This window comes from Scardinius erythrophthalmus (assembly GCF_964197995.2).
Source record: "Scardinius erythrophthalmus genome assembly, chromosome: 18".
In the NCBI taxonomy this organism is placed as follows: Eukaryota; Metazoa; Chordata; class Actinopteri; order Cypriniformes; family Leuciscidae; genus Scardinius; species Scardinius erythrophthalmus.
Window position 1 is genome coordinate 32,000,282 of NC_138238.1, and position 21,483 is coordinate 32,021,764.

The window sequence follows — 21,483 nt, forward strand, 5'->3', positions numbered from 1 at the left end:
TACTTACTTGTTCGGATGACATTTTTCGGTGAAAATTATTATGTTGGTGATTGCGAATGCCAGTATCCACACCGGCGCGGCGACTGACAGCCGCACATTCTCCTCAAAACATTGGATTCATCCGCGCTGTGCCGTGCCGAGGCACAACCCACGTAAAGTTGATAATTCCGCGAATAACTGCAATTGCAGATTTCGAACAGAGATGGCGACAAAGAGGAAACACTACTGCAGCTCGTTTAAATCTTTATGGTATTTTTTGGCTTCAGATCAGCTTATTCGGCAAGTAAGTTATATAACGGTGTCAATCGCCAGTTGGCTGTTAACATTTTTATGAATTTTAACAATGCGATGTTGTGAGAACATGAACATAAACGTGAACGACGCTCTGGTCAGCTGACGGGCCAGTGCTGCATCCTCACATGCACATCAATTATAATATTCAAGCGCAAGACGCTAGCGTTTAAAAACAAGGCGCTCAAGTTAAAAACTTTCAAATAAGGCGTCTCTAGAGACCATTGGCTTTTTTTTCGTACCACTGACAGCGAATAGCGTTTTGAACAGCAAAAACGTGTTCTGTGAGAACCAGCCCTTAAAGTGACCGCAGCCTATTAATCCTGCTGCTGTCTGCATTACTAATGCTAATCAAACAACAAAGGACAAAGAAAAAAATCACTCACTGCTCATGACTGAATAACTTTTGTAACTTCAATGAGGATTAATCTGTTTAATTTATACATTGAATATTATGCAGCGTTATTTTACATTTGATTACTTGAATTTGAATTTCTCTACCTGTAAACTACTGTTAGGTCTACCTGAAAAACCTACTTGAAAAGCAGTTTATTTCATTTGTATCTTTGTTCTACTGTGTCTTTACTTGTCTTTAATAATGTTTTCATTTTATATTAGGCTAGTAGCTTTAGCTGTGGTATTAAAATTGAAATAGAGAATTTTCACTGGTATCTAAACTTGTCATGGCCGGTAAAAATATTTATGGCTAAATTTTCACCAATGGTCATCGGCCATTGGCAGGTGTGACAAATTTTAGTTTTAGGCCCTGTGTGTGTTCCATTGTCTTTCGCTCTTTGCATCACTCAACAACACTACGCTACCAGGGTTATGATATCCACAGAGGCGGCAACCGTGGCGATTCTCTCCGTCGTGTATTGACACAGCGGGTCATGTAATTTCGACATGGCCAAATACATTGAGGGGGAGGAGCGCCTTTAACATCATTAAAAAACACTTTTCATAGAAAACTATTGTGTGTAGTCTTAAAGGTGCATTGCGCAAGTCTCTGAGTTTTTGCAGAACTATGCCCCCTCTGGCGGCAAGCGAAACTGCAACCAGAGATGTGCATGCTCATGGACAAAAGTTTTCTTTTTTTATCTTACGTGGAGTTTGCGTTGGTGTTTGAAATGAACTACAAGCCGGTCTCTTAGAATCCATCTTCTACGGAGAATGGCGGCGAATACACAAACCTGCCAGACATAGCCAGGTGAGCGTGCCGTGAACGCGCATGACGTCACACCCAGTCTAAAATTCCAGCCCGAATCCCTCTTATTTATTTTACTTTACAGGATTATAGAGACAATCTCAGTGATCAGAGAAGGGCTCATTCAGCCCATCAGGCAATTGTTTAAGCATGTATGGGTTAGAAAACGGGTATTTTTAACATGAAATGTTGCTTAATGCACCTTTAATTTCACGTGAGTGTACACCATTTTTATTTCTAAATTTGTAGAACTGAAAGTACCTTTAAAGCATTGAACAATTTTATAAATCATTTAAACTCAAATCAGTGTTTCATGTCCATTTATTCATTTGGTGAGTAGCCATGTCATAAGCAGGATAATGTACAGTCAGCTGGTCATTACAGCAAAATAAACCCCCACAGGATGATATAAGGATCATTTATTTAGTGTTAATGACTGTACATTATCGTAAATCTGACCAAAATTTTGACCACAGTACAATTCGATTCAAATCTCCACTGCGAAAAGGCCCTTTTGTGTCAATGAGTAATCCGTTTGAAGTTGACCTATTTGTCATCAGTTGAACCACACTGGCATTGAAAAAGTCAAGTAGTTCAAATATTTAGCATAAAAAAATCTTAAAACCAGAAGGATTGTCAGCCAGGCAGACAGACTTTACCAGCAAAAAGAAGTCCAACTATTGTGAAAAATATTGATAAAACAAAAAGTACATATGAGGATCCAACAACAGTATTATTGGGTAATTTGTAAGGTTGTCCTCCGACTTGATTGATGTAAAATCCAACTGGAAATATGAGGGCAGCCATGCAGAAGAGGATCACTATGAAAAGTAAAAAAAAAAAAATAACATAAGGTTATTAAAACCAATCAACAGATTTGGATTATTTGTGCACATCAATTTTCCCTTTAGGTAACCTACTTGCCATGAAAGCAATCCAGCGGGCATACTTTGTTGCCTCTCGCCGCCAGTGTGAGATCACAAGCAGGCCACATGTGATAGAGAGCGAGATGATGCCCAAGATAATGAAGAACAGGGTAATGACCCATTCTGGAGGAAGGCTTGGGGAGATGCATACCCTGCTTCGACCATGGATGGTCTGGCATTGCTTCACTAGACCCACAGTAAGAGCTCCTACATGCAAAACACATGAAAATGTCATGACTTTAAAGAGTAAAACAAGTCTTTGATTAACACCACATAACACAAGAAGATAACAGCATACATGAATGACATAAGGGTGAGTAAATAATGTCATGTTCCTTTAAGTATTTTACAAAAGGGCATAATGATGATATCAATATGCAGATTTCCTGTAACATGGACAAAGGCAAGAAGAACTAAAAGTTATAGGAGTCTCTTATAATATTCAGAAATGGTGTCATTTAAATTGAGCTGAGGAAAGAGGGTGAATTCAATCCATTTCTACAAATACACAATTGATTAAAATATATCTTAAATCATGACTTTATGACTCCTAGCCTGTAACTTTGCAGTTGCTGATATTTATATGACAAAAAGTAGGTTGAAATTATGATAGCTTGTAATGTAAATCAATGAGATCTTTATAATAGTACAGCAGACTACTTACATAAAATACATAAATATAAAATATCACTCTATATCTCCCAATAATGTCTTAGTATGATGATATTTAAATGCTTATTAGACATAATGCTTATTTAAATCAAACCTCTGCAGTTTTAATTGCGGGGTCAAAAACATATAATGCAGTGCAATTCTGACTGAGAGATTTACAAATGAACCTTCCTCAAAATCCTAATGTCTCATATTTGATACTCACATTTTACCATGATATTTTTCTGAAAAATTATGTTAAGATAATCAAGCAAACCTAAGTTGCTTCACTTTAGTAGGTGTTCAGCAAGTGTTCAACTTGAAATTTTACGAATATAAAAGTTAATCTTACATTTACTTTATAAAAATCAGTGAAGATTTCACAGCAAAACTGTTTGACAATTTACTAAAAGGCTTTTTACTTGCTAAAAGGTATAAACAATAAATCAGAAGACATGTAGCAGATTGTGTACAACAGTTTTTTTAGATTTGATAACTTCGATAAAAATGTGTGTATCAAATGTGACCCTGCATCACAAAACCAGTCATAAGTCGCACGGGTATATTTGTGGCAATAGCCAACAATACATTGTATGGGTCCAAATGATAAATTTTTCTTTTATGCCAAAAATCATTAAGATATTAGGTAAAGATCATGTTCCATGAAGATATTTTGTAAATTTCCTACTGTACAACTTTAACAACTTTAAAGGCGATTTTCTCAATGTTTCGATTTTTTTGCACCCTCAGATTCCAGATTTTCAATAGTTGTATCTCGGCCAAATATTGTCATATCCTAACAAACCATATATCAATGGAAAGTTTATTAAATCAGCTTTCATGTGATGTGTAAATCTCAATTTCATAAAATTGCTCCATGTGACTGGTTTTGTGGTCCAGGGTCACATATATGATACAGTAGGCTTTATAGGGTTAAGCTGCATGAGCAAGATAAAAGACTAATGTAAAAATCTAATCTGGACACTCCAACAAACACTAACAAAATGTGAGTAATTGGTTGAAAAACTGCCAAATCCAGCTTTACCATGGGAAAGTTGTTTTTAAAGTCATTTCACAGGATATCCTGTTCTTTCCCTACACATCTTTAGAGTGACGCCATAAGAACAGTTGTTTAACCCCTTGTCTCAAAATCTCCCATCAGCTTTGTTAATGTAGTGCACAAGTCTTTGAAATATATTGTTATTTTTATATATATATATGAGTAAATTTTGTGTCTCATTTGCTATATCATTAAAATGTAAATGTATCTATATATATCTATATATATATATATATATATATATATATATATATATATATATATATATATATATATATATATACAAAGTTTAACACACAGTACTTTTTATGGAATGTTAAACAATTATATGGATGTGAAATACTGATTTGGATTGTTTTATTGCGGGAGAACAAAAAGAGCTGGAGTGATCCGACAGAGATGAAAGTAGCACAGCTACATAAAACATAGGTTGCGTGGGAGAACGGCCAATTATCCATCTTATTTTTAACCTGACAGCAAGAGCGGCCATTTGTAAATTGAATGCGTCTCGCTTCCGGTGTCATCCGCTGCCAGTTATTTTTAGCTGTACAAAACAGCTTGTTATCCTGCTTGATTTTGCAAATTGGTATTTCTTAACATAATATTTTAATGTATTGTCGCCATTATAAACACACTGGTTTGTAGCACTTTTTTTTTCTTCCCATTTACTGAACTTTCCTATTCTTAGTTATTTACCTATAGTAGCTAATGAACTGGAAGTCTTGCACATTCACAGAAAATAGCTTACTTCCGCATTGCAGCATAGTGTGTACAGTTTAGCATCATTATGCAAAAATATTTTAGATAGATAGTTAGATAGTTAGATAGATAGATAGATAGATAGATAGATAGATAGATAGATAGATAGATAGATAGATAGATAGATAGATAGATAGTTTCTCCAGTAAGATTGTGCTGTGAATGTTTTCAGCATTCAGTGAGCATTGTACTTTTTGTTCTCTGCTACATCTCTATGGGACAAAAAAAAAAAAAAAATCAAGAAACGGCTGGTGAACATCTGTTTTGTGACATATTCGTCTGGGAGAGTATCTTCATAATAATTTGTAAAATAAAAAAAACATTAAAAAAAAGTTCTTCAACAAAACTAATGTCTGCAGACCCTGCAGGGCCCATAATGTGTTAAAAGTCAGAAAGTTTAATGAATATTTTGTTGTCTTTTTTGAGAGTTAAAATGGAGTGGAAATGTTAGGATCCATTGTAAGATCATTTGCAGCAACAACATTCTATTAATATTATTCCCACGTTTGCATAACAGAACAATTTTCCAACTAATTAACTGCTGTGTAGATCTCATCTCTGTGGAAGACAATTCCCAACAGACTTCATTAATACAGCAACAAACACACTGAGTAATCAACAACACATTTCCCTTAAAAGCGTTCTTCTGCACATCTCACTAATGCAAAACATTTAATCACTGGCTTTTAACAGCTAATGCCAGATGCGTTATATATTTATATGTTCTACCCATAAATGGTTGTGTGGAGAAAGGAAAATTATAGTGCCCCTTTTTGACCTGCAATGTGTCCCAACATCTACAGCAGGGAAAATGTGCTTGTTTAATGCATAAATAAATGTATTAGAGTCAGATGAATTGTTTTACATGGATTAAATGGATGTTTGTGTTGCAGACAGACACAATACTCTTTATGCTCAAGTATAAAAACATTGCACATGCAGATACACGTGTGCTCTACCTAAAGAGTTAGTGAGTTACCATAGTATTTGACTGAACATTAAGTTTCTTACCCTCTTGGCCGCCTGTATTGATCCAATCTGGATTTGCAATACTTGCAATAGCAAAGATATCTGCTGCGAGAAAGAGACATCCTGAAATAATAGTGAGTTTATCCATTTTTCATACTTCAGATTGTGAACTTCATGAGTTGAGGTCTGTTAGATGTTTGGGATTGTATGAGACAACTTTCACTCCCTCTTTCCAGTGGGAACCTCATGGAGATGATCTCAGTTCATCACAGTAAGATAGCATCTGAATGTCAGATGAGGGATTATGATGCAAACAGCAGTGTGACATTCAACACACAGCACATCATCCCATTATGAAGTATCAGGCTACTCCTCACGTAACGTTACCCCAGAGCTGACCATTAACAACATCTAATACTTGAGCATCAATGTTAGGAAAATCAGAAGTATTCCGATGTTACGTCCGTGCTGGATCTTTCCCTTTTGATTTATGGATATCGCACGAGTCTGTTCACGCATCACTATCGGATGTGCTGGCAAATATGTCGTGCTTTACCGATAAATGCAGTTGTCCTTCTTGTCTTATAGTCTTCCGCGTTTCGGTTTAAACTAATATACCGTAAAACAGCGTCCGCGAAGCTTTCAAAACAAAACCCTGCTCGCGAGATGTTTTCCCTTTGTAAGGAATAACGGAGGGGGCAGGAGAAGATGACGCAACACATGACGTCACCAGTCTGATTTTGACAGTTGTTGTGCTCTCATTAGAAATGCCAATGAACAAAATAGAAGTTTTATCTAATATTTGCTTGAATGTATATCTCTGCACAATTACATGCAACTGACCTAAACTAAACACTAACCCTACAGTAAATACATGTTATCAATATTACTCAGTAGGCCTATGTACAATTCCACTAACAACACTGTAAATGGGTCATTCCATGTTAATGACTAGCACAATAAAGTTGTGATTTTAGTTAAACATCTAAATTGAATTTTTTTTTTTTTTTTTACAAAAATAGACCACAGACACACACTATTCTATTTTTAACTTCAGTCCCATACAAATGTGAAAATGATCATAAATGTTACATTTGTAGTCATTACATTTTTATGAGAGGCACATAGGTAGATGTTCCTTTTTAAACCAATTCCATTTTATCCGTTTACGGGGTTGAGTATAAAAGGTGTTTAAATCTATATTAATAATAAAAGGTCTTTAATGTCTGAGGTGGGAAAATATGATTTGTTGGAGGTTTAATATGTGACTAATGATGTGATCCCTGATCATCTGTGTGAACATGCCATAGACATACTGCAGGTCTCTCTGGGAACATAGCAATAAACTGCTGTATCCGTAATGTAGAGGCCTGTTAGACAGTGCTAGAGGCAGACAGGAAGGACAGCTGATTTTCCTTGCAGTGCCAAACCACATTTAACCATATGTTCCCACAGACATGTTTCGAGAACCTTGGAGTAACAGCTCACAGAAAGAACTGGTAGATCTTGTGCAGTCCATGAGGATGAGATGCACTGTAATAAGACTTAAAGCAGCTGGTGGCCACACACACCACATATTGATTGCTTCTTTTGACACGGACTTTTGCTCTGTTCAGGGAGTCATTATTCCATTTCTGTTCGTCAAATATCTGTGAAATTTGTTCAGTTTATGTCCCAGTTTAAAAAATAGCATTTGAAAGTGAAAGGATTTATAATATATATATATATATATATATATATATATATATATATATTATAAATCCTAAAACCTTTCACTTTCAACTGCTATTTTGTTGAAAAGAACAGCATTTATTCTAAATAGAAATCTTTTTAAACAATATAAATCTTTACTATAATTTTTTTGATAAATTTAACACATCCTTGCTGAATAAAAGTATTGATTTCTTTAAAAAACTTTGAACTGTAGTGTATATTGTTACAAAAGATTTCTATTTAAAATAAATGCTGTTCTTTTTAAACTTTTTATTCATCAAAGAATCTTGAAAAATGTATCACAGGTTATAAAAAAATATAAAGCAGCACAACTGTTTCCAACATTGATAATAAATCAGTTAGAATGCTGTACCATATATGTTTTTCATTCATGAATAATGTATATGATTTTAAAAATTATTTTACAGAGACTGCACTTACAATGAATCAAAATCTAAAAAACACTGACATTTACCAGGTTTCATGTTGGTTTGAAACCTGTTTATTGTACAAACATCCCAGTTATACTCCACTGGTCAATTACCATTATTCTTTTATATTCAGATCTCAAGGTTTAAGTGGTAAGAGGATCAAAATCACAACTTGTTTCATAAATATTTGTTGGTGTCGGCAGATACTTTATTAATTTACTTCTATACATTTCAAATGGACAAGTGCTGAGTTCTTCTCTAGAAGTATCAAGAGTATTTTTTTTTACAGGAACAATAAAGATATCATGGACATTTTCTCATTTCATTTTAGTGAAATGAAGAGTTAGATACTGTTGAAAGATAAAATGTGCGAGAGTACTGATTGCCCATCAGATTTCATCAACAAAAGGTGTGTTGATCAAGTTTCCACTGGAGGCCATAGTCTTTTTTCCAGACATGAATTTCTTTGCCACCTGAAAAACAAATGAGACCAAGTTTGTTATGCAAAATTCCAATCCAAATGATAAAAGCCTTATGGGAAAAAAGCATGATGAAAGCCTTAAATACACTACTATTATCAAAAGATACACTATCAATGAACATGTTGGACATACCCACTTATTTATTATTACTATTTTTCTGAATACATTTTTTTCTTTATTCAATTTTATTCAAAGAGACAACAGTTGCTTACATTGACAACATCAGCCGAAGACACAGCATCAATTTTCTGGGTCACAGCCTCAGGGGAATGGTAGGAACCCTCTGCCAGCGCCTGTGATCCAATAGCTTCCATTAAGCCCTCCGAACTCTCAATAGACATCAGGTACTCGGCCGTCAATTGATTCCTGCTCACACCAAATTCATTAATAATCGCAGGAAAACAAATATTTAATGTGTACAATATAAAAAGTATTGCACTTTAGTTCTCAAGCTATCAAGATGATGAAAACTTACTTAGCTCTAATGAGGTCAGCCGCTGCGAGGTTTCCTTGTGCAATGTCATAAACTTGACCGACTGCTGCTTTGATTACCTGAACAGAAGAAGAAAAAAACACTTTAAATAGAAAACTTTTTACTCTCATGGGTAACACCACTAGCTTTTGTTGTTAAATCTAGCCTAATTTGTTATTACAAACAAAATGTTGCATGTACATTAAAATCACTGGCTATTTTAATAAAGTTTCACATTTGTAAGATAGACAGACAGAATCACAGAACGATAGATAGATAGATAGATAGATAGATAGATAGATAGATAGATAGATAGATAGATAGATAGATAGATAGATAGATAGATAGATAGATAGATAGATAGATAGATAGATAGATAGATAGATAGATAGATAGATAGATAGATAGATAGATAGATAGATAGATAAGCTTAATTATGACTTCTTCAATCATAAATGAGATGTTTCTTGGAAATCAAACCCATGGTCTTGGCTAGCGCCACGCGTAGAATAAATTCATGTTAAAACCGGAGTGTAATGTAAATCACACGTACGTCTTTGGCAGCGTTAGCCTGGCAGATGGTGTACACTCCAAACAGACCAGAGTCAGTGTAGTTGGCATTGAAGGCAGAGGCCTGCAACAAAGCCAGACAGACACAGTTACAGAGTCCTTCATAAAAGCCTTTTTTGAGCTGAAGGTCTCATAAAGAGATACTCACATCAAAGGGCTGAGCTGTGACCTTTGAGATGGCCTGACTCAGTTTGCTTGTAGTGTTGGAGCCTCTCTTCACACGTGGTCCTGCTCCGAGCACATGCTGCAGTATGCTGAACGCTGTGGCGTCAGCTGATGTTACACTCGCACCTTCACTCGTCACCACCGCATGAACCAGTCCTCGTCCAATCTGATGCCTCAGCTCACCTGGACAACAGAGCGAGAGACTAACATTACACAGCGAGTCAGATGCGGCATTCCAATTCACCTACTTAAAATATGCCCTAAAATTATGCACAGTTTTTGTGAAGAAAACGTACATACTTTTGAGTGTGCAGCAGAATAGCATTTGTATTAACTTGCCACAGTCGCCTCTGGTTTGCTTAGTTGTACTAACGTTGCCGTATGAAACTGAGCTGAGCTAAATTATGACAACAACAAAAAATTTCTGCAGAACTGCTTTATGTATGAAATGAACTAATTTAATAATAGATGATCTTTACAATGGAAATGAATCAACACTAAACTGACTTCAGCTGAACAACAGACAAAATGCATCATTTTTGGGCCGGATCCGCACGGAATGGAACGGTTCAGCAATGAGAACAGTTTGGCTCGAAGGTGGAAAAGTAGCATATGTTAATATGTATTATATCTTTTCATAAAGAACTGTAGCCAAATCTAAAATGCATTATAATATTTACATCTGAAATTGGTTGTTTGTCATGCGTTTTAATGCATTATATTTTCAAAAGGTGTAACAATGAATAGATAAGTATTATAATGGACTATAACTGTGGTTACAATTATTCATTAAAATGTACAATGCATTATAAGGTGTATTAAAAGACATTATTAATGCACTAAAAATATTTTTAGAATGCATTACATATAAAGGCTTTAAGCTAATTGTTACTGAGAAAGCCTATAAATTGTAAAATATTTTTTTCTCAAAGTTAATTGTCAACTAAAGCGTGCGCTAGCACAAACATTACCCGGAAGCAAAAAGATATGGACTACAAACCCCAAAAGTTAATTTTTTAAGAAAAGTATTGCATTGTTATTCAGTTCTCATGCGTTTTGTCTGAGGAACACTATCTTGCATAACTTAGCTGGTACATCACGGTGCTAGAACTATCAAGTGAACGTACAAACTGAGAAAACATACACCTTGAATATGCTGCAAGTTGCTTTGCATAAAAACATCTGCCAAATGAGTAAATATAAATTGTGTGAGAGTGACGGTTGAAGGCATAGTTTACCCAAAAAAATGTAAATTCTCATCGTTTACCCACCCTCATGTCATTCCAAACCCGTAAGACTTTCATTCATCTTCGAAACACAAATGAAGATATTTTTAATGGAATCTGAGAGCTTCCTGTTCTTCAGCTGACAGTCTGACAATCAACTCTGACAGTTCAAAATGTTCTTAACGAGATCGTAAAATAAATCCATGTGAATTGAGCAGTTTAATCCAAGTCTTCTGAAAAGACACAATAGCTTTATATGATGAACAGCGCATCAAGCAAGTATGCTTGAGCTTCCGTTTACCACATTTCAGTGCTGTACGTATGTTCTCTGACCAATGTTAATATGTGAATAAAAGCCTTAATGAAATCTGTTCAACATATAAAGCAATTGTGTCTCTTCAGAACACTTGGATGTAGAAATATGGATTTTAAATGGATTACTTTTACAATCTCTTTATTAACATTTTGAGTTTTGAGTGAATAGACTTTCAGTGGAGGGACAGAAAACTCTCAGAATTCATTAAAAATATCAAAATGAATGAAAATCTTATGGGTTTGGAACCACATGAGTGTGAGTAAATGAAAGAATTTTCATTTTTTGGGTGAACTATTCCTTTAAGTCAGGGTTTCTCAAACTCGATCCTGGATGGCCACTGTCCTGCACAGTTTAGCTCCAACCCTGATCAAACAGACCTGAGCAAACTAATCAATGTCTTCAGGATCACTAGAAACTCACAGCTAGGTGTGTTTGATCAGGGTTGGAGCTAAACTGTGCAGGACAGTGGCACTCCAGGACCGAGTTTGAGAAACCCTGCTTTAAGTGTTACTGTCCATTTGCTGTCTATGTAGGCAGCAGACAGCAAGATCGTTCACTAGGTTCTACAATAACGTCATGTGTTTTGTATTTTTTACATGTATTACTGTTCTAGTAGTAATAATGCTCTCTACCTCCACGGTACACGGCTTTGGATCCAAGAGTGCCTGTTCCACTGCGGATGTTCAGGAACTGCTCGCCAACCTGCTTAAGTATGTCATGATCCACACCTACACAATAACATACAGTACAAATGACTGAATTCATTGCCTTTTTTGGGGTCAGATTAAATGTTTTTCTTTAAAAATATAATTACATACCAAGACCAACAAGGGCCATTCTTGCACTTGTAAAGTTGTTCTGAACAAAGCTGTGCATCTGTGTAAGAGGACATAAAAATACAGAAAACAGCAACGTTTAACTTTTATTTGTAATGCGTTAGCGTTATACACAATTATTTGCTGTGGTAGATATATTTGTGCTGTTGCAGGATTGTTATTTACCGTTCTTAAGCAACATCATAACTTGGTGCATTAATAAAGAATGTTGGGATTGATGTGTGGTCATAAGCGTGTATATCAGCTATTATACAACTAAATTAAACTTTAAAGATTGAAGAATGGATTTTTATTATGTTAGTGTTACCCTTTTGAGTGTTTTACTGAGTGTTTAGGCATTATACAAATTAGACTTATTAAGTGACTTATGTAAAATATGTTGTTTTACCTGTTCTGTGGTGATTTGGCCAATCATGTAGTCTGGACAGTACAAGGAATTGGACAGGGCATTCTTATAAGCTGCAGCATGCAAATTCTCGATGACACCTGAAGCACAAACAGATGAAAAATAGAAACAGGAAGTGGAAACATTAGAACTGCCATCCACCGAAGTGTATCATAAACCAATGACAAAACTATACAGGTCGTTCTCCTCCAGTATTCCTCATTTAGATGTCAAGCTTGTAATCCTTGGTTGTCAAAACAGACCAAAGACATTAAGTGTAACATATATTTCCCATTCATTTCTTTCGGTGGAAGATCACAAGTTTGACTATTTTAAGGCCTTTTCTAAGTCTTCTAGTGTGATCATATTCATATAGCAGTTTTGCACCATTCAAATTAAGGTCTAAAGTGAGCATTAAAGGGTTAAACACTACATACCAATCTGTGGAGTCTGATTGGCAAGTGCCTTATCCACTTTCACCCTGGCAGTGAGGTCTGACACTTCCCATTGACGAAACTCCGGTGCAGTGGTCACATTGATCAGGTACTCCATTACAGTGTCACTGTGAGAGGACACACAGACAACATGATTTCAGTGGAAGAAGAGATCACACTAATCTTTACACATTATCAGACAAACTAATAATGTGTTCTACTCACATATGATCTCTCAGGCAGTCTACGGTGTACACCACGTTCTCCCTGGAGCTTGACACACTGTACATAAAAATATATAATACATACATTTACTTACAAAGTATACCATAACAGATATGCTTTGATCATAATAATGCACCAAATATATAATGCCAGTGATTGGCAGGTCTGTTCTGATAAGGTCTTGAACAGCAAAAGGGCAAAAAACAGAAGGTAAACCTGGATCCTGAAGCAAAACCAGCTGAGAATCACTGTATTATGTCGCAAATAACAGAAGTTCAGAAGACAGTATTCTGTGACGCTGTCAAACCGACCTTAAGCTTCCCCCGACAGTCTCAACGCCACGGCAGATCTTGAAGGCGGATGCTCCCTTGGTTGTCTGGAATCAGCAGGATAGAGAAGTCAATGCTAATAGAGTCACAGCACACTAGCAGTCAAACAGAGTCGTGATCGATGTATACCAGACTGGCAGCCAGACGAAGCATGTGCGTAACCCCAAGGTTGTCAATCGCCTCATATCGGCTTCCGGCCCTGACAAGCACACCAATCCGAGAAGCAGGAGAATAGTTTTCCAAGGAAGCAATCACCAACCCACTGGGCAATTTTGTCACCTGGAATGGGGAAAAGGATGAGTGTATTTACACCTTCTAATTTGTACCAATTGCTTACTAATATCATTGTTTTGGCATTTTCAAGTTAGGCTAAACATTAATAGAATTATTGATGTCACACAATAGACTAGAAGACTTGTTTTGACTTATAAAAAGATGTCAAATTGTCACTGAGCTGTCATCAGATATTTGATAAGTTTTAACACCATTATGTTTGAAATGTATTTTTTATTTTCATGTATAAATGTATTTTTTCAACAACCGGAGTACCTCGTTTAGTCGTTTCCTAATAGGGATCCAAGATTTGGACACTTTAAAGAGCACATATGACTAAAACTGTTGTAATAAATGTTCTTCCTTAAAATACAGGGTGCAAAAGTCTGGACACCCCTATGTTAAATTCCCATAGAGGCAGGCAGATTGGCATGGAGTACTTTCCATAAGATCATCTCTCAATGCAAATCAAACTAGCTATTAGGCTAACTGAAATAAAACCATGCCAATCTCTAGGTATGGTGAAGGCTATGTGATGATGTGGGGCTATTTTAATTCCAAAGGCCAAGGGAACTTTATCAGGATGCATAGTATCCTGGATCCATGAAGTAACTGGCCTTTAAAAATAAAAATCTGCCGGAATTTAACATAGGGGTGTCCAGACTTTTGCACCCTGTATTTTAAGGAAGAACATTTATTTATTTACGATACATTATTCATTCACAAAGAAAATTGGTGTCCTTAAAGGTTGGATTTTTCCTATTTTTTTTAATTAAGGCATTAAGTTAAATTTCCAAAAGATGATTTTTTATTCCTCTTTTTAGTCAACTTTAGCATGGGTGTCTAAACTTATGCATAGCACTGTATTTAAAGTTACCTGAAAACAATATGACAAAAAAAATTATTGGAACATATCTTTTCAGTTTAAAAAATACACATTGTACATTTCAGGGAATACATTTGCATAATTAGTATTAAAATAATTTGAATAAAATAATTTGTTTAATCACAAACTTGCATTCAACTAGTTAACTCTTTCTGGTATAGCACAAATTTCAAATTCAATATGGGCTCGGCAAATTCAATTCAAATCCTATTTCATAGGCAGTCCCTAATATCAGAACAGAAACCCTCCCCAGCACCACACATACATGAACATCCTGGTACATGTGAGGAGCACCTGCCGAGAGCTTGACGCCCGACAGAGGCACAGTTAAGGGCTGGTCCCTTTGAGTGGCCGCATAGAAGCGTCTCTGTGGAGAGAGAGACAAATCATCATCCACTGACCTGCACTTCCTGCGGCAGAAACTTTACTGGCTCCACGGCTGCCGCAACCTCCACCTTACGGGCAGCCTGGGCTGCATAAAGCCTCCTCTGAAAATCACAAAAGACATCACGCCTCTGAAGAAAGAGTGTGTGCAAAAATAACAGAATAAAGAGGGGAAGAGCGAGGCATGGGATGGCTACTTAACCCGTGTTTCACACAAACAAAAGGGGTGACGCTTGGGAAACTAAGAGAGTTACTAGCCCTTCTTTTCATGTGAATTTCGGTTGAAGTCATAAAAACACCAGAAATATGTAATTAAACATTCGATGTTGTATAGAGTGATGATCTCATCTAATAGAGGTAAGAAGTAAAATGATCATCATACTGTTGCTCTTACAACCCTATATATATATATATATATATATATATATATATATATATATATATATATATATATATATATATATATATATATATATATATATATATATTAGTATAGTATCGGTCATGACTCATAAGTTTGAAAACATTACTATTTCATATTTTTGAAGTCTCTTATGCTCATCAAGCCTGCATTTATTTAAAAAAAAAATATTATTACACTTTTAAATAATGGTTTTCTATTTTAATATACTTTAAAATATAGGCTAATTTATTTCTGTGATGCAAAGCTACATTTTCATCAGCCATTACTCCAGTCTTCAATGTCACATGATCCTTCAGAAATCCTTCAAATACGCTGATTTATTATCAATGTTGGAAACAGTTGTGCTGCTTAATATTTTTTTGTAACCTGTGATACTTTTTCCAGGATTCACTGACGAATAAAAAGTTAAAAAGAACAGCATTTATTCCAAATAGAAATCTTTTCGAACAATATAGACTAAATCTTTACTATCACTTTTTATCAATTTAACATCCTTGCAGTATAAAAGTATCAATTCTGTCAACAACAAAAAAATTCAAATAAAGAAAAAAATTACTGACCCCAAACTTTTGAACGATACAAAAGATTTCTATTTTAAATAAATGCTGTTCTTTTTTCAATCTTTTTATTTATCAAAGAATCCTGAAAAAAAGAATCACAGGTTATAAAAAAATATTAAGCAGCACAACTGTTTCCAACATTGATAATAAATCAGCATATGAGAATGATTTCTGAAGGATCATGTGACACTGAAGACTGGAGTTACGGCTGATGAAAATTCAGCTTTGCATCACAGAAATAAATGATATTTTAAAGTATATTAAAATAGAAAAACATTATTTTAAAGTGTAATAATATTTCACAAAAATATAAAAAATAGTATTGTTTCCAAACATTTGACCAGTACTGTATAATATATATATATATATATATATATATAGCCTAGTTTATAAAGAATTACACGACACATTATACTGTACATAGTTGTGTGTGACAAATAAAACTTATATTTGAATTTATCTAAAACTCTATCACTACTCATTTTTAAGCATAAACCTTCCACTCAAAAGGTTTTTAATATCATGAAAAACATAAATACAGAGAAGTGTATGAACTTTTCACTCGTAATGTAGGTAATAAAAAAAAGCTATTAAACTTTAGAATTAATGAATCGCATGACAACTAAGATAAGTAAACCTTTCTCTCTCTCTCTCTCTCACACACACACACACACACACACACACACACACACACACTAGATCTTCATTATGTCACTCTTCCTGCTCTAGTACAGCTGACTTCAAAGTGCTGTCATATCAGGAAAGGAAAGCTTATGAGTCCATGGAAATGTTTAGAAAAAATATCGTAATAAATAAAATAATACTAAAGTATAAATCAGATAAAAAAAATTATACATGTAACAGTACTGTACTATAATGGGTATAAAAACCATCATTAGTCTTTATACAAGAAACTATACAGATGGCTTTTCAGTTTTAGGATGTGGTTCCGTTGAACTGAAAGCCGCTGCTATAACTTAAATAACTGAATTTAAAAATATGGATACAATGAAGTTAATAAAATGACATGTTGAGAGCTGAACTGACAACTGTATCTCTTGTGAACCGGGTATATCATCGTGAGAACCAAGGCCACAATCAGTGCCACCTTCACAAAATACGACACTAAACTATGCAGCAGAACCTCTACTAGTCATCTTTAACCATGTTAATGAAATTCTCACCGATAACTGGCTTATTCCCCGGATCCCCCTCATCTTCTCTCTCTCCTTCAGACAGACCACAGCAATATGGCTGACCTAAGGATGTCCTACCCAAAATCCTTCGCTCTCTGCTTCTTCTTCTTCTCTTGTTTTAATGGCGGGCTGGTGTCATGAGCACACAGCCACCTACTGTTCAATTCACTGCATCGTATTCAATGCCTTTTCCCTTAAAAAATCAAAAATAAATAAACAAAATCAAAAACCCGCTGACGCTGCGTGTTCAGTCGCTCTGAGTCTGAATCCAGACTGACGCATTACATTACTCTCTCTGCTTCTTCTTTTGATGTTTTATGGCAGTTGGCAAACCAGCATGGTGTATATTTACTGGGATGGACTGTGAGGCGATGACATCATGGGGAAAAATTGATAATAATAAAAAAAAATCTACCTATATTTTATATAACTTTGTTATTTCCAGGAAATGTATAAGATCTTTATAAATTGTTTAGCACATTCTTTAATGTTAGAGAATTAATGTAAAAAAATATATATATATTTTTAAAATTTTCCTCATATTTTGTACAAATGGATACTGAAACTATTTTACAAATCATTTTTTATGTATGTTATATTATTTTGGATTGATATTGAATGTGCATTTAATACTTTAAGTGGAATTAAAATGAACATGCAGAAAAGATAAGTTATTTTTATTATGACAAAAAAAAAGATACAGACGTCACATTTTTATGTTAAATGTTAATAATAATAATAATACCATGTAATACTATTACTTGTACAATTTGTACTTGTACTTCCAGTACTTGTATCACTATAAAATTAAGTTTTACATGTAAGTGGTCTGAAAGGATACCCATATAACCCATTTTAAAGCGGACATAAAGATTTATTTTTAAACGACTTACAAGCAATAAGCAATCAGAACTATGGACATATACAAAAATAAATAAATTGCTCCTTATTATTTAGATGTTTCATGTAGGCTGTACCCATTTTCTGTTATTTATTAAACTTTTTTCTTCTGTTTTTTAGTATTACATGTGCAACATTTAGTATTTTTTGAAATGTCACATGCATGTTTTTGGAAATAAATGTAAAAAAAAAACCTGCTTTTAAAATGGATTGATGTTTTTAAGTTTAAGGTTTTAAGTATAGTTTAATTTACAATACTGTTTAAAAAAAGCATTTATACTATTACTATACTATTAGTGATAGGAGAAACTAAACTTTTCAAAACTAAATAAATTAGCAAAATGTTCTGTTTTGAAGCACTAACGTGCATGAAGACACCTTTTATAAACTAATTACGTGTTTTTATGAAGATTTTACTACTAAATGTAAACTACAACTCATTAAATACCATTTGAATTGTCTGCATAATTTGTTTATTATTTTTTAAAAATGTTTTAAACAGGAATTGTGTATTTAAGTCAATTAGAAACAATTAACTGTAAGTCTCCTTTTCCTTAAATGTTAATTAAAAAATTCATTAAATTAACCTACATGATAAAACTGACCCGAGATCAGGTAAAACCTCCAGTAAAGCTCCAAACAAAAGATTCATGAATGTTCAGAAGAACTAATAACTAATTATTATTACTACGCTAAATACAATAGTACACTTCTGAATACAGTGCTTTTAAAATATTGTATAAGCCATGACTTTAAATAAAAGATAAAAAAAAAAAATCGACTACAGGAAGTGGTTTGAAACGTGAGCATGCGCAGTGTGTCTTTCACAAACACGTGTTGCGAGACGCAGGGAAGTAGGTAGCAGGGAAGATCTCAAAGCTGCGTTGGTCATTAAAGTCACTAAAGCGATTTATTTTGTTTATTTGCTCAACCTTAGCCTTTTTCTGTTTACTTAAATCGTACTCTCCTCCGTGAAGCTACTGCCGAGAGGATCCGTGTGTATCTAAGTTAGTCACCGGCTAAAACGCAACAAACACGATGGTGAGTATCACGTGTGGGACATCTTACTATTTATCTTGATTCGTTCACTGCATTCAACGTTTAGATGTTTTAATTTTGCCTGCCGAAAGTGTGACTAAACACTAAACATTATTTTAAAAATATAAGGTTTATGTTTTTATCCATTTCAGCTGTAGATCTATATACAAACATTGTTGACCAGATGCTAAGTGTCGCTGGGTTAACTTTATGTAACGTTAGTTGGGTGTTTTGTTGATAACTCTTTGTTCTTTTGTGTGTCCTCTTTACACAGACTGAAGCTGAAGTGAATCCTAAAGCCTATCCTCTGGCAGACGCCACGCTCTCCAAAACCATTCTGGACCTTGTGCAGCAGGCGTCGAACTACAAACAGCTGAGAAAGGGGGCCAATGAAGGTAAAGTACCGCAACATGATCAATGTTTCTCCATTAAGACCATTAACAACATTCATTATAAAAAAAAAAAATCGTGCATTTTAGGCTACTAGTGATAGTGATGGGCGCTTTCGAAACACTTCTTCATGAAGATGAATCTTTTTTTTTTTTTTCTCGAATCAGTTGTTCCGAATCTGGTATCAAACTCGCCAAGTCCCGCGTTTTCAGCAAATTATGCTTCGCTACGTCATACCGATATTCGGAACATTTCAAAATTTGGTTTATACATTTATGTTTATTAAATTATAAAAAATAAAAAAAAAATCGGTGAAAAAATTTAAAATTCCGATGGTTCGCCGCTGGATGGCGATCTGGTGAACGCATGGATGAGTGTTTAATGGTTTTAACTTATCTCAGGTCAGTTATATAATGTAGGTTTATTTAATAAATTGTAATACTTATTCAAATAAAAGAATATTTAATTGTTTGTAATTGACCTAATTACAGCCCAAAATAACACTTAATATTCAGATTCATATTTAAATGTATTGTATTTAATAGATTCCACTTTCATGAAAACATTTGATTGGTTTTGTAAAATGTGTCACTTATACATTTCTGTTGCATTTGCATTGTTTAATGCACATTAAAAAGAAAATCACTGCTTGATCAAAGTGTGTAATTTGTGTGGAAGTGCAAGTTATATTTGCATGTCATTTGTTGATGGTGTATTGATACAACAATTCTGGTTTTCATTTAATATATTTGTTCATAGTTATTATATATATTTAATTTTTCATATATTTACTTGACTTCCTAACTTGCATTTTCAGGCTCTTTGGTGTTAAGTCAGAATGGGAGACAAAAATTACACACTTCAGCTTTAATCAGAGAAATTAGTAACTTAATAAAAAATAAGATCAGCTAAATTATCTACATGTTGGGAATGTTAGTTTTGCCAGCTCTGACTTTCATTGTCTTCCACAGCCACTAAAACTCTTAACCGTGGGATTTCTGAGTTCATTGTGATGGCGGCTGATGCTGAACCTCTGGAGATCATTCTGCACCTGCCGCTGCTGTGCGAGGATAAGAACGTGCCGTATGTCTTTGTGCGCTCTAAACAAGCTCTCGGACGTGCATGTGGAGTGTCAAGACCAGTCATTGCCACATCAGTCACCATCAAAGAGGGATCGCAGCTGAAACCTCAGATTCAGTCTGTGCAGATGTCTATTGAAAGACTCTTAGTTTGAGCTCATACCCTGTACACTTTTACTTTCAGGTTTTTTAAACAGTGATCCCTTTTGTACTTTGTTTTTTGTTTAGTTTTTTTTTTCTTGCATGCTAAAATCAAGCAATGTTGAGTATTATCCTCAGTTTCTGACAGCCGAAATAAAGTTCGGTTAAAATTAAATGACATCTGTTTGGTTGTTTGTGCAGTATGAAGATTTATCAAACCCATCTAACATTTTTAAACACTGGTGTTTTTAAAATGGTCTTGTACTTTTCTGGTGTTACCTAAAGCAAACTGGAGAATGTTATTGCAAATAATTTTTCCCCATAGTATAAGTATATATATATATATATATATATATATATATGTATGTACAATAAATACTGACAGATCTACACAAAAGATATAGGCAAATGTATTTTAATTGTATATTAAACATTGGAATTCACTGTAGTAAATTGAGATTTGAAGATTATTTTGGTGGACATAAATTTTAACCTTGTCTATTTTTTTTTAATGCTTAATTTTTCTTGACTTTCAAGTCACCTAAAATGAAAGTAAACAAAACTAAGAAGCATTTAATCTTACTTCCGATTAAGCAAATGCGTTTTTTTTTTTTGTTACGTCTGCAAATAAAACATTTTAGGTTAATTGTCATAGGGGCTTTTTAATTTTTACTAATTGTGCATTGCGGTTTGAGAAAAAAAAAGACCACGACGCAGTTTTGTTTGGATGTACACTAAGCCATGTGACTTCAAAATAAGAAACGATGT

The 21,483-nt window shown here is 34.5% G+C and overlaps 3 protein-coding genes across 3 annotated transcripts; 1 reads left to right on the forward strand and 2 right to left on the reverse strand.

Moving 5' to 3' along the window:
* Window positions 1-1,799: 1,799 nt before the first annotated feature.
* On the reverse strand, window positions 1,800-6,523 carry mosmob (modulator of smoothened b). The gene is made up of 3 exons (XM_081392416.1): window positions 5,903-6,523; window positions 2,416-2,628; window positions 1,800-2,316 (listed from the first exon to the last, which is right to left on the reverse strand). Exons 1-3 carry the CDS (start codon window positions 6,006-6,008, stop codon window positions 2,132-2,134), a joined length of 504 nt encoding a protein of 167 aa, XP_081248542.1. The 5' UTR covers window positions 6,009-6,523; the 3' UTR covers window positions 1,800-2,131.
* Window positions 6,524-7,723: 1,200 nt separating this feature from the next.
* uqcrc2b (ubiquinol-cytochrome c reductase core protein 2b) lies at window positions 7,724-17,541 on the reverse strand. The gene is made up of 14 exons (XM_081393435.1): window positions 17,156-17,541; window positions 15,005-15,091; window positions 13,574-13,723; window positions 13,427-13,491; window positions 13,116-13,172; window positions 12,894-13,018; window positions 12,460-12,557; window positions 12,054-12,111; window positions 11,868-11,963; window positions 9,677-9,876; window positions 9,512-9,592; window positions 8,962-9,038; window positions 8,699-8,852; window positions 7,724-8,477 (listed from the first exon to the last, which is right to left on the reverse strand). The coding sequence occupies exons 1-14, from the start codon at window positions 17,186-17,188 to the stop codon at window positions 8,394-8,396; spliced, it is 1,365 nt and encodes a 454-aa protein (XP_081249561.1). The 5' UTR covers window positions 17,189-17,541; the 3' UTR covers window positions 7,724-8,393.
* Window positions 17,542-18,692: 1,151 nt separating this feature from the next.
* Window positions 18,693-21,168, forward strand: snu13b (SNU13 homolog, small nuclear ribonucleoprotein b (U4/U6.U5)). The gene is made up of 3 exons (XM_081392415.1): window positions 18,693-19,108; window positions 19,380-19,500; window positions 20,467-21,168. Exons 1-3 carry the CDS (start codon window positions 19,106-19,108, stop codon window positions 20,727-20,729), a joined length of 387 nt encoding a protein of 128 aa, XP_081248541.1. The 5' UTR covers window positions 18,693-19,105; the 3' UTR covers window positions 20,730-21,168.
* Window positions 21,169-21,483: the final 315 nt, after the last annotated feature.

Coding starts and splice junctions, on each gene's coding strand:
- mosmob (XM_081392416.1), bottom strand. CDS start 6,008: ATGGATAAACTCACTATTATTTCAGGATGTCTCTTTCTCGCAGCAGAT. Junction 2,629..5,902: donor CAATACAGGCGGCCAAGAGG/GTAAGAAACTTA, acceptor TTTTGCATGTAG/GAGCTCTTACTGTGGGTCTA. Junction 2,317..2,415: donor CTGGATTGCTTTCATGGCAA/GTAGGTTACCTA, acceptor TACTTTTCATAG/TGATCCTCTTCTGCATGGCT.
- uqcrc2b (XM_081393435.1), bottom strand. CDS start 17,188: ATGAGGGGGATCCGGGGAATAAGCCAGTTATCG. Junction 13,173..13,426: donor ACTGTCGGGGGAAGCTTAAG/GTCGGTTTGACA, acceptor TTTTATGTACAG/TGTGTCAAGCTCCAGGGAGA. Junction 11,964..12,053: donor AATGGCCCTTGTTGGTCTTG/GTATGTAATTAT, acceptor GTTATTGTGTAG/GTGTGGATCATGACATACTT.
- snu13b (XM_081392415.1), top strand. Junction 19,501..20,466: donor GAGAAAGGGGGCCAATGAAG/GTAAAGTACCGC, acceptor TGTCTTCCACAG/CCACTAAAACTCTTAACCGT.